At 41.6% G+C, this 13,066-nt stretch overlaps 1 protein-coding gene across 12 annotated transcripts in view; it reads left to right on the top strand.

The window, feature by feature from the left end:
- Positions 1-13,066, top strand: part of LDB3 (LIM domain binding 3) — a 264,318-nt gene that overhangs the window by 22,805 nt on the left and 228,447 nt on the right. For 9 of the 12 annotated variants that reach the window (XM_067465644.1, XM_067465643.1, XM_067465641.1 and 6 more), the window contains exon 1: positions 6,554-6,781. In XM_067465644.1, coding sequence (XP_067321745.1) covers positions 6,689-6,781 — 93 coding nt within the window. In that variant the 5' untranslated portion in view covers positions 6,554-6,688. The other 3 variants (XM_060768975.2, XM_067465640.1, XM_060768974.2) reach the window with 3 other exon arrangements.

Here is a 13,066-nt window from a genome sequence, read left to right as displayed (position 1 = left end):
ATGTTGCTGCTGGCAGGGTTTTTTTTCAGCGGCGACTCCAGTTCCACCACAGTTTTACCCCAGATGCTGCCTTGGAAGAATTTTTCCCATGTGTAGTGGGAGCCAGTAGGCTTCTGGCAAAGCTACAGCACAACTGGAGTTGTCACTGAAATTTGCAACGTATGATGAGGTTGCTAATTGAGGAAGCCATGGCTGTCCTGGGTCTGGAATACCTGAGTGAGATTGTAGAGGTTAAGGGCACTAGAAACTCTTTCACGTATAGGATTGTCCTAAGTCCAAGTTGGCCCAAAGACAACAACAACAACAACAACAAGAGATTCTGCCCAGTTCTGAGACATCAGGCTTTGCTAACAAGTTGAGACAGAGAAAGAAAAACCATTTCTTATTGGAAGCCCATGAGAAAAACACCACTCTGGCTTCCTAAATGATTAGAATCAGTGATTAATAGTGAGCAGAATAATGCCCTACTTTTTAGTGACCTCAGTATTCAGGAGTGGAAATGGGAGTAGTGTAGGTCACAGCATAAAATAGAATACATCACCAAAACGAGATAATGAATCCAAGCTCTGGGCATGCCCTGTTTCCAAAATGCAATTTGCAAATTCAAAGATAACTAATAGTAACTGGAGATATTTATCCAGTTGTATTAAATTAGATTTCAAAGTCTGTAAGGAATGACAAGTGTTCTTTAATTCAATTAAGAATTATAATAGGTTCCGTTTGCTCATTACTATTTGTCTCAAATCTCTCCCTCGTTTTAAGTTATGGCTTCTGATAAAGATATTTTAGAACACTTTATAAGCTGTTCTTTAAGACAGTTAAAATGCAAAATCTGCTTTTGTTGCACTTATTACTAATACTGTTCTGTCACGTGCTGGGCTTGAAACGAATTGCTTTTAAAACAGGGCGTGCAACTTTAGCCCAGCGGGAAGCCAGGGGGGGCGAAGAGAAATTCGTTAGGATTTTCACCATAAACAGTCTCTAGAGGGCTTGTAAAATATAACAAAGTCTTTTATTGGTGAACAGTCAACAGAAACTTTTGTCTTCAAAAGGTTAAACAAATGTTTCCAGGCTTTGTGTAACTGGTGGCTTCTAACTGTTACTTTACTCTAAAGGAAAATCCCTTTCCAAACTTCTCCCAGGCTAACTGTGATCCTAAACCTAACTGATGTGGATCCACTACTGGGCTGAACTGTGTCTCAAAACCGAGTGGACCTACCAGTAGGCCTGTAGTCACTTAGCTGGAGTTCTTGATGTTTAAAGCTGCTATTCCGTCTGAAATTCCTTGGGGTTGTAAGGCTTTTCCCCTGGAACCTTTGGGAATCTTTAGATGCTCTTAAGACTGTTCTTCCTCGGGAGGTCTTAAGGGTTGAAGCCTTTGTACAGGAGAAAGTCTGTACACGTCCTGTACATTGACTTCCTTTGCTGAGACTGACTGAAAATGGCTCCCTTCCCTTCATAATTGTCCTGAACAGGGGGCGGAACCTAACTTAACGATGATGGACAGGGGGCCTGCCCTATAACTGCAAACTTTAACAGGAAGCCACCCTTCTGCAGAAACCCAAGCCTTGGGATGCAAGCAAACACTTAATACAAGGCAAATAAAGTGGGAGCTTCTGGTACAGCTGTACCAGCACAAATACAGATCAGAATACAAACTCTCCAAGATTTCAAAGATGAAAACTGGGATAGGTGTGGCCAAGCACCATCAGAATATGGTCAAGACAAAAGTTCTTCCTCATTAACAGGAAACTCCTTTTGTGCTTTAAGTTTTATTTGCAGCAGTGGGAGTAAGCTGGAAACAAAAGGTGGAAAGTGTAGGAAAGTGCAACATGGACATTCTAAAAGTGACTGAGAAAGTGGAATGGTAGAGGATTCATAATCAGAAGTATCTCTGCCTGATCAGGATAGTTAGAAGATATGCACTATATACTGTATTTGTGGCTAATGCAAAATACAGGAAGATAAGATATAACATTAAAATGGCAGAAGGTTCTTTGGAAAGACAGGATATGACCATGAAAATGATCTCTCTTTTTATGTATGTTTACATTTTCTTGTGAAATAAACAAGTAAGAAAGTTATACATTTTGTTGTCGAAGGCTTTCATGGCTGGAATATCTGGATTGCTGTGAGTTTTTCAGGCTATATGGTCATGTTCCAGTAGCATTGTGCTGTCTGCCCATATAAATAATAAAACTGCGACTTGCTTCTCTCTATAGCTGAGCGAACTGCAGTTGTCTATCTTGAAAACTTAAGATACTAAGCAACTGAGACTAGTACTGGTTTTAAACATCAAAAAAGAATATTTATTTACACAAAGTCCTTGAAGACAGTTCATACAGTTGCAAACAAACAGTCAATAGATGAAGCTACAAAAATATTCTTTCTTTCCTATAGTTATAGAGGCAACCCTTTCTCCAGATGGCAGATAAGATTCTGGAATATTAACACCCTAACCTAAAACTGTTGTGGTTTAGAAAAAGGCAGGCTTTTTCCCTATCTATAACTTAAGGTCAGTCCTGGAGACAAAGTAGTCACGACTCTCTCTCTATAATTATAACTCAATCTTCTCAACTAAGCTTATCTGTCTAAAATATCTCAACACAGCTCAATACACAATATATTATCTAAACTAACTCAGTATAGCTTAATACTTATCTTACTCCGTTTATAGTTTTTGCAATGGTTCTCCCATCAGCATGTCTGAAATCTTTCCTTAAACTGAAAAGGCAGGGGAGAATCTAAAATGGAGATCTTTCCCTGGGAGAAAAGGCGGTCCCTAAACTCAAAGAGCTGCTCTCTAAGCCAATAGTTGCAAAGAGGCCTGCAGACTCTGATACTATTAACTTTTAGGATGCAGGAGCCCTGGGAGAAAATGCAAGAGGAAGCAACCTCAAGCAACTTTAAAGTGAGGCAAATCAGGCTCCTGGGAGACGGAACAAGCATTCTTTCCTGACATTTTGCCTGCATCTGTGACAAGCATTGTCAGAGGTTTGTTCAGAGGTCTGTTAGAAATGAGGCAAGTCAGTCCAGCATGATTGAAGTGTCAGGAAAGAATGCTACATGAACATGGCCGTACTGCCCAAAGAACTCACAGCAAAGTTATACATTATTATTATTATTTAAAATAGTTCTCTATACATTATTGACTGTTTAATTATTGACTGATTTCATTGTGCCATGATCTAAAGATTTTCTAGTGAATTCTGGCAGTTCTGTGAAGGATGAATAAAGTAAGTGTTTAAATAATAATTGTAAAATTGGTTTATTCTGAAAATATTGTTCCAGTTACAGGATGTTTCTTTATTTACTTGTTTTCAGTTGTATGCACTATAATGATAAGATCCCATGGAACAAATGAACTTGAATGAAGCATGTGAAACAAATCTTGGGGTCTTAGAACCTCATCACAGGAGGAACTTTTAGCGTCCTAGGATGTTTCTGCCCAAGTTGAGGAATGGGTGGGCATGCAGTCCATCACAAGACATCCCTCAACTTCCAGTGGAGACCTCATCCCTAACCAGCATGGAAGCATCCTAGGACACTTCCTTGTCAACATGGGAAAGTTCCTGTGTTGTGCTGGCTCTAATAGAGCCAGCATACTTTTTACCTGGTTGGGTGATAGGAAAAGCATTGCCATGCCGGAGTGGCACTTGCTGGCAAAATGGCACAGAGTGGCATGTGATAAGCTTATTAGTAAACCATAAGTTGAACATGAGTCAACAGTGTGATATGGCAGCTGAAAAAGCCAATGTGATTACAGGCTGCACCAGTAGAAGTACATAGTATCTTGAGCCTTGAGCTACAAGGAGAAGCGGGTAAGAAATCAAATTATATCATCATCATTATCAACATCATCATTATTATTACTATTATCTAGAGTGAGGGAATAATCCCACTTTATTTTGCTTTGGTCAGACCTCACCTGGAATGCGATGTCTTGTGGCCAAATCCAAATCCACTGCTTAGGGAACTGGGTATGTTTAGTTAGAAGAACAGAAAGTTGAGAGTTGACATGATAGCCAAGTTTAAGTATTTCAATTAACATCATATTGAAGATGGAACCAATTTGTTTTATGCTCCTTCAGAGACTAGGACATGAGGCAATGGATTCAAATCGTCGGAAAAGAGATTCCATCTGTATTAGGAAGAACATCCTGACAGTAAGAGTTGTTCAAGAGTGGAATATGCTGCTTCAGAGTGTAGCAGTCTTTTTAAATTGAGCTTGTAGTACAGCATGCAAGCCATGAATCACAGTGTATATATATTAGGAGTATGTGAAATGGCACAGAATCCATTCTGCTTTCATTATAGATGCCCCCCCCCCCCCCAATTCTGTTTTTGGGAAGATTCCTCCTGAAATGGAAATGGAACTCAGGGATCTGAATTACAAATCCGAATCCCCCTCCTAATCTCTCAGAATTTTCCCAAAATCAGAAATGGGGAGGGGGGGGGGCAGACCTGTAGCAATGATGCATAGGGGATTTGGTTAACCAGTTAAAATTCATGCGTAAACCAGGGTTTTTTAACCTGAAATTTGGGGGGGGGGGGGTTGAACTACCACCCCCCCACCCCCCCGATTCTGATTTTGGGAAAATTCTGATTTTGGGAAAATTCTGATTTTGGGAAAATTCTGATTTTGGGAAAATTCTGATTTTGGGAAAATTCTGATTTTGGGAAAATTCTGATTTTGGGAATGATCACCCACTGAGATTGAACAAAGTTGGAACTCTATCCTACTACTGCTGCAGGAAGATGGACAATGTATCTGCCCCAATGGCCAGTTGGGAGTATTGTCACTCTGGACCATCACCCCACATTTTGTGAACCTAGCCGGGGGGGGGGGGGGGGGGGGCTTGAGCAGCTTCAGCCCCCCCCCCCCCCCCGAAATTCTCATGGTGGTTCACGAAAAGGCCTTACTGTTATGTTTATTCATATCATGATCTGATCACCATACTCAATATATCCCATATTCATGGGGGTATTGGGGTAATAATACAAAAGGTTTGCTAGGGTAGACTCAAACTCAGCCCCTCCCCCGAAACAAACTCAGCGCCCCCCCCCCCCCCCGAAACAAACTCAGCCCCCTCCCCGAATCGAAATCCTGGCTGTGGGCCTGGAACCTAAAGGTATTGGGTGGGAAAGTCATTGTTTCTCTGAAACTTGCTTCTGGATGTCCACAACTTACCCAGTCCTGGCATAAATGGCATAGTACTGCGATATAAACAATTGGGGGGGGGGGGGGGGGCTTCTGTATTAGTACTTTTACACGTTGAGCAAGCACTATCTCAAGCAAATATTGAAAATTTATTCACATTGTCATTACTTGCTGCAATAGCCGATGTAGCGAAGCAACCAAGTTCGGGGGGGGGGGGAGGTGTTGAATGCTGTCATTAAGGGGGCCAGACCTGGTGGAGGTGGTTGATAGGGGTGGAGCTGCAGGCTACTGAAGGCTGCTCTGCCCCCTGCTGTGCTTTTGCTTCAGCATGAGGTTTCAACCCCCCCCCCCAAAATATTCACCCCCCCCCCCGCAAAATTTTCAACCCCACTCAAAAGATTTTTCTGGCTACAGCCCTGGGGAGGGGGGGGCACACAATTGGAAACAAAAACCGAACAAAAATAGAATGGATTCGCACACCCCTAATATCAGCATAAAAGAAATCTGGGCTAGCTTTGTTGCATCTTAAAACGCTTCCTCTGTAGTGAACCAAATGAGGCCTTCCTTTGTCATATGAGACCGAATGCAAAGCAGAAGCTTTACAGACAAATCACTGGATTAGGATACAGTAGGATCTTGGTATTTGCTAAGGTTTGGTTCTAGGCCCCTTACAGATACCAAAATCTGTGAGTGATCAAGTCCCATTATATACAATGGTGTATTAAAATGGTATTCCTTATATAAGATGGGAAAATGAAGGTTTGGATTTTAAAATATATATATTTTTCAAGCTGCAGTTGGTTGAATTCGCAAATACAGAATCTGTGGATATGGAGGGACAACTTTATATTGATGAGGAAGTCAGTACGTTTCCCTTCTTCTCCATCCCTTCTAAAGTATGGGAATTAAAAATAAGAAAAAAAACCTATTTGTATAACATACTGGATGTAAACATGCAAAAAGACTAGCATCATTATATGTCAGAAGCACAGTTTGGCAATCGTAAAGATGAATGCTATCGAGATGTGACAGCTGTATAATGAAAGATCAGCGGTGCCTCTTACTTTTTTATTTATCTTTTTCAAAATAGGGAGTTTGCATTTTAAACTGAATCTTCTGTATCTTTAAAATGTGTCTTTGAGCCTCAACAGGGGAGACCCGAGGAGTCTAGAAAGGTCTGTTAACCTCAGGAGATTGGGGAGGGGGGTGTTATATTAGACCTCTGAGTCACAGGAGGTTTTGCATAGCTGGTGTTTGGTTACAAGCCTTTTATGGAGGCTCTCATCAGGGATATCAGTATCTGCAATATAACCCCTATCTATTCTTAGGTGACACTTCGGCAGGACTGACCAAGGCAAGAGACAAAAACGATCATTCTTTGTGTGTGTGTGTGTGCTTTAATTTGAAAGAAAGAAAAAGACCCTCTCCTATTTTATTTTATTTTTGAAAAAGCAATACCCACCTGTATCCTCTCCCTCCCTCTGTTTCACAGAGCCTTTGGGGTGTCCAGCGTGAAAGAAAGATAAAATGTCTTACAGCGTGACGCTCAATGGACCTGGACCGTGGGGGTTCCGACTGCAAGGGGGAAAGGACTTCAACATGCCTCTGACCATCTCCAGAGTAAGTCTTGAGCTTGACTGAAGCCAGGAAATGACAGCAGCCTTCTTTGTAATGCTGTGAACAACTGGCCTATGTTTGCAGTTTGATTTACTAAAAATACTTTTATTTTAAGTGAGAAAATTGGGTAGGAAGAGTATTGCAGTGGTGACAATGTCCTAGTGCTGTAAGAAGGACAGATTTTACGTATTGCTTCTCTGACTTCTCTCATTTACAGAAAAATATTATTTGCGATATTGACGGTGAATTTGTCTATGAGCACTAGGTTGCTCAGAACATTTCTGCCCTTTCCACTCAAGACTTGGGTTTGAGTGGAATGGGAAGAAGGGATGGCAATTTGGAAAATGTTATGGTCTTATGACAGTGGGTCCCAGACGTTTTGGCCTTCAACTCCCAGAAGTCCTAACAGCTCATAAACTAGCTGGGATTTCTGGGAGTTGTAGGCTAAAACACTTGGGGACCCACAGGTTGAGAACCACCCACTTAGGATCTTATCACATTGGGATATAATCCATTTATATCAGTATACATCCTGGAGCCCCTGATGGCGCAGTGGGTTAAACCCTTGTGCCGGCAGGACTAAAGACCGACAGGTTGCAGTTCGAATCTGGGGAGAGCGTGGATGAGCTCCCTCTATCAGCTCCAGCTCCTCATGTGGGGACATGAGAGAAGCCTTCCACAAGGATGATAAACCATCAAAACATCTGGGCATCAGGAGCCCCCGGTGGCACAGTGGGTTAAAGCTCTGTGCCAGCAGGACTGAAGACCGACAGGTCACAGGTTCGAATCCGGGGAGAGGCGGATGAGTTCCCTCTATCAGCTCCAGCTCCCCATGCGGGGACATGAGAGAAGCCTCCCACAAGGATGATAAAAACATCAAAATAATCCGGGCGTCCCCTGGGCAACGTCCTTGCAGACGGCCAATTCTCTCACAACAGGACACTCCTGACACGACAAAAAAAAAATCTGGGCATCCCCTGGGCAACGTCCTTTCAGATGGCCAATTCTCTCACACCAGAAGTGACTTGCATTTTTCTCAAGTCGCTCCTGACACAACAAAAAAAAGTATACATCCCATATATTTTTAGGACACATGCTGTATTGAGACATGATGCATACTCTTCTCATCACCCCTGATTATTATGATTTTTGTGATCTGAAAATACTGCGCTTTGATTTATCACACTATGGAAGGTTGGCTCCTCCCAATCCATTCAAAACACTCCCTACATCACTCTATAACCTGTAAAAAAAATATTGTTGCTGTTGGGATGCATACAGATTTTCCTATCACACACAAAAACAGCGCTTCAGCAATGGAAGAATCCATAGTATTTTAAAAAGCATGATGAGAATTCAATTTGCAAATAATCTGTTTCTGCAACGTTTTGCAGATGGATTATGACAGAATACTGATGGGATGGAGCAAACATCATGTGAAATCATGACGTTTGCCCCAATCAAAATCATTCTCTGTTTCAGAAATGGAGTATTTCCCAATGTGATAAGGTCTAGTTTGATGTCTCCATTGGAAAGTGGGCGAGGGCTGCCAAGTTATCTTATTATTTTTGTTCCCCCACGTGTGATTAATTGGTTTGAAATTCAAACCCCAAAACCCTTTTCTTCCTTGTGTTCAAAGTGGTTAAGTATCCTTATAGTGTACAAGTATTAGCACCAAAGACATCCTGACTTTTGCCTTGCTAGGAAAATGTGTTTTGCCTTTTAAAAAAAGGATTGCTATTTAGAGTTTATTTAAATTCAACCAGTCATAGTGAAGTGGGATTTAATGTCTTGCATTATCTAAGTACCTGCCGTTTTCAGAGCCAAGTAATGAGTTACTTAATAATTAATTATCTGCTGTAATGAGAAAAGACCACACAGTTTATTTTGTTTCCGGTCTTCCACTTTCCATGAGAACTCTTGGGTGGTTGTCCAGAGGAAGGCTGTTCTTAGCATCCAGTCTATTTGAAGAACTTCCTAAAAGGGCTACAACATGGCAAAAAAACAAAACAACCCTCCTTTCTTGGATTCTAACTCTGCTCACATTCAATGATATGCTGGAGAATTCAAAACAAAGGAATTAGGCAGAACAGAGAATCAAATACTTGGATTTATTTCAAAAAGCTTGCCTCAAACCTAGCTTCTTCTTAAGATGAAAAGTATTCTTACTGTTGTATGTTAATGATCAAATCTGTAAAGAAACCAGAGTTTATTCTAGAAATGTTTCTTGCTAGGGCTGGAACACATATTCTTGGGGAGTTAATTTCAGAATGGGTAAGTGTAGGATTGTGCTGTAGGGCTCAACTCATAGAGCTAACTTTAATACTTTTTGGCTGTGGAATTGGGTACGGTCCTATCTGGTCTCAAAGGTCATATCTCCACCACACCAGAAGGGAAGGTTGGCCACAGGACCAAGATGGGACTGGCCTTAGCTGAAATCTTCATATCGGTAATTGTGCTGTTAGAGACAAATGATCTCTCTGACTGAGACCTGGAGTCCTTCCTGGTGAGCCTTCAATGTGGTAACCACATTACCCCATCCATTGGAAGGGGGGGGGGGGAGTAATCACATTGTCCCATCCAGTTGTTGTTGGTCTTCCACTTGTAATTATCTCATATTTTCCAGCAATACTTCCATATTTTATCTTCCCAATTTAAAAATTGTTAAGTATGTAGGATATCTATAGATGGAATTGTAGGACAGATGTTGTAGGACTATAACTCATATTTTCCAGCAATACTTCCATATTTTATCTTCCCAATTTAAAAATGGTTAAGCATGTAGGATGTATATAGATGGGATGGAAAACATGTGGTCCTCTAGATATTGTAGGACAACAACTCACCTGATTTCTGTAGGCCTTCCACTTTCCTAGGGGTCAGGGCACAGAATTCTTGCAAAACTGGAACAACCATGAATAAGAAATCCACTTTTTGAGATAATATATTTCTAGGAATCTCTACTTTCTCCAGTATAACTCTATAGTCAACTTCCAATGAGTTGTGGAAGTTGACCATAGAGTTACCTTGGCGGACCTAGGTATTCCTAGAGAAAATGTATCCCTCAAATTCAGGGATTCTTAAGTTTAAAAAAGTTAAATTCAAAAATGTGGATAGCTGGTAGCACTTACCATTGGCTATGATGGGTAGACTGGATGGAAATTGCAGTCCAAGAACATCTGGAGGGCAACATGTTCCCTTCCCCATGCTAAAAGCTTTAGCAATAGTAACAGAACATGTGATTACATCCCAAAATGCAGCTATAAATGGAGACCTGCCACAAGCTGTTGTAATGTGATGATGGTCAAGATTCCAGCCATTTCATTGTATTGGCCACCCTATGCATGATCAGTAAGTCCATCTCTGGTCATGTGTAGTCCTCGCTTGTTTTGGGTCTACTTCTTTACATTTTTCCTTCCAAAGGATGTTTTATACATCCATCCTATTCCCAACTTTTTAGATTGGCTCTTGCCAAAGTTGCTTTAGTGACTACTCGAATTCCTCAACCAGCATGGCCGTAAGCTAGAATATTGTAGGAGTTGTAGTCCAAAATACCTTTTCCTAGCACTGATTCCTTTCTCTTGCATTTGAGCTGTGTTATATCAGCTATATAATAAAAATAATTCACAAACTGAGCACTCGAATCAAAGGAAAGTAATTTTTTCGTGTCAGGAGTGATGTCCTTGTGGGAGGATGTTTGATGTTTTACCATCCTTGTGGGAGGCTCCTCTCATGTCCCCACATTGGGAACTGGAGCTGACAGAGAGAGTTCAACCCGCTGTCCCCGGATTCTAACTGCTGACCTGTTGGTCATCAGTCCTGCTGGCACAAAGGTTCAACCCACTGTGCCACCAGAGGCTCCAAGGAAAGTAATGGGACCCAGGAACAAAATGTTCCATTGCTAAGTGCCTTAGTTAAGATATCAGGCACCCCACTACATCTGCACTCTCCCCACTCATCTTCTTCCTTTATCAGCAGTCAATCAGAATTTTATACCCTCCGAATATATTCAGTTCCTAAAAATCCCTTGAATCCCTTGGGTCATGGGAATTACCAACTTTGAGGATATTTTAAAAATTATGGTTCACATTGTGAGCCAGGAAGCTGTCTATATAGACCAGCATTTCTCAACCTGGGGGTCAGGAGGGGGTGTCAGAGGGGCCACCAAAGACACAGTATTTTCTTTGGGGGTTCTGTGTGGGAAGTTTGGCCCAATTCTAACCTTGGTGGGGTTCAGAATTCTCTTTGATTGTAGGTGAACTATAAATCCCAGTAACTACAACTCCCAATGTCAAGGTCTATTTTCCCCAAACTCCAGCAGAGTTCACATTTGGGCATATTGGTTGTCATGCCAAATTTGGTCCAGATTCATTACTGTTTGAATCCACAGTGCTCTCAGGATGTAGGTGAACTACAACTCCAAAATTCAAGGTCAATGCCCATCAAACCCTTCCAGTATTTTCTGTTGGTCATGGGAATTCTGTGTGCCAAGTTTGGTTCAATTCCATCATTGGTGGAATTTGGAATGCTCTTTGATTGTAGGTGAACTATAAATCCCAGCAACTATAACTCCCAAATGACAAAATCAATCCTCCACCAGTGTTCAAATTTGGGTGTATCGGGTATTTTTGCAAAATTTGGTCCAGTGAATGAAAATACATCCTGCATATCAGATATTTACATTATGCTTCACAACAGTAGCAAAATTACAGTTGTGAAGTTGTCATGAAAATAATTTTCTGGTTGGGGGTCACCACAACATGAGAAACTGTATTAAGGGGTCACGGCATTAGGGAACTTGAGAACCACTGATATGGACAATAAGGTCATTTTATTATATGCCCCACTTCACATATAAGGGAGGGGGTTACAATCATTATAATAAATAGATATTATTTGATCATTAATATAATCAATGTTCTGCCTTTCCATCAACATGAGATTTACTGCCTTCCTTCCTTCACCCTGGGTTTCTTTGCCTAAGATTTGTTCACACATCACGACTGTTCAGAGATTCATTGATTCCACTAATACCTTTTTCTTATATGAAAGTGGGGTCATTTCTGGTTTCAGCTTTACAAGCGCAGGCAGACTTGAATTGGAAGTAAGAGAGGACTAAGGTACACTGATGTTTAAACTTACTGTCCCCAAATTCTTTGTAAGAACAACATAGGACATTTGGGGAGTGGTTCTATACATAGGAGTCAAGGCTGAACTCTCTAACCTGAGACCTTACCTATAAAAGCTTCCTCTGATCTCTTCTTCTTTCTGTGAAGTCCCATTCCTGTCTTCTAGTCTTTGCTTCCCACATCACATTCTGCCCTTGTTTTAATTCTCAATGCTCCAGTTGCATATGCTTTTGTGAAGGTCACCGTGGTGGAATGTGCTTGAAAAATGCCACACTGGAATTCAAAGTCTTTGAGGATTTTACAGCAAAGGTCTGTAAGTAGGAGACAGGCCCTTTTGCACTGCACAATTATAGCATTATGAGTCCACTTTAATCTCATGGCTGCATCCTGTGGATTCCTTTGATTTATGGAAGAAGCATTAGATCAGTGGTTCTCAACCTCTGGGTCCCCAGATGTTTTGGCCTCCAACTCCCAGAAATCCTAACAGCTGGTAAACTGGAAGGATTTCTGGAATCATAGAATCAATCATAGAATCAAAGAGTTGGAAGAGACCTCATGGGCCATCCAGTCCAACCCCCTGCCAAGAAGCAGGAATATTGCATTCAAATCACCCCTGACAAATGGCCATCCAGCCTCTGCTTAAAAGCTTCCAAAGAAGGAGCCTCCACCACACTCCGGGGCAGAGAGTTCCACTGCTGAACGGCTCTCACAGTTAGGAAGTTCTTCCTAATGTTCAGATGGAATCTCCTCTCTTGTAGTTTGAAGCCATTGTTCCGCGTCCTAGTCCCCAAGGAAGCAGAAAACAAGCTTGCTCCCTCCTCCCTGTGGCTTCCTCTCACATATTTATACATGGCTATCATATCTCCTCTCAGCCTTCTCTTCTTCAGGCTAAACATGCCCAGTTCCCTAAGCCGCTCCTCATAGGGCTTGTTCTCCAGACCCTTGATCATTTTAGTCGCCCTCCTCTGGACACATTCCAGCTTGTCAATATCTCTCTTGAATTGTGGTGCCCAGAATTGGACACAATATTCCAGGTGTGGTGTAACCAAGGCAGAATAGAGGGGTAGCATGACTTCCCTAGATCTAGACACTATGCTCCTATTGATGCAGGCCAAAATCCCATTGGCTTTTTTTGCCGCCACATCACATTGTTGGCTCA

The sequence above is a fragment of the Anolis sagrei genome, chromosome 3 (genome assembly GCF_037176765.1).
Source record: "Anolis sagrei isolate rAnoSag1 chromosome 3, rAnoSag1.mat, whole genome shotgun sequence".
Taxonomy (NCBI): Eukaryota; Metazoa; Chordata; class Lepidosauria; order Squamata; family Dactyloidae; genus Anolis; species Anolis sagrei.
The sequence above is the reverse complement of the archived record's forward strand: the minus strand, read 5'-3'. Positions and strand labels throughout refer to the sequence as shown.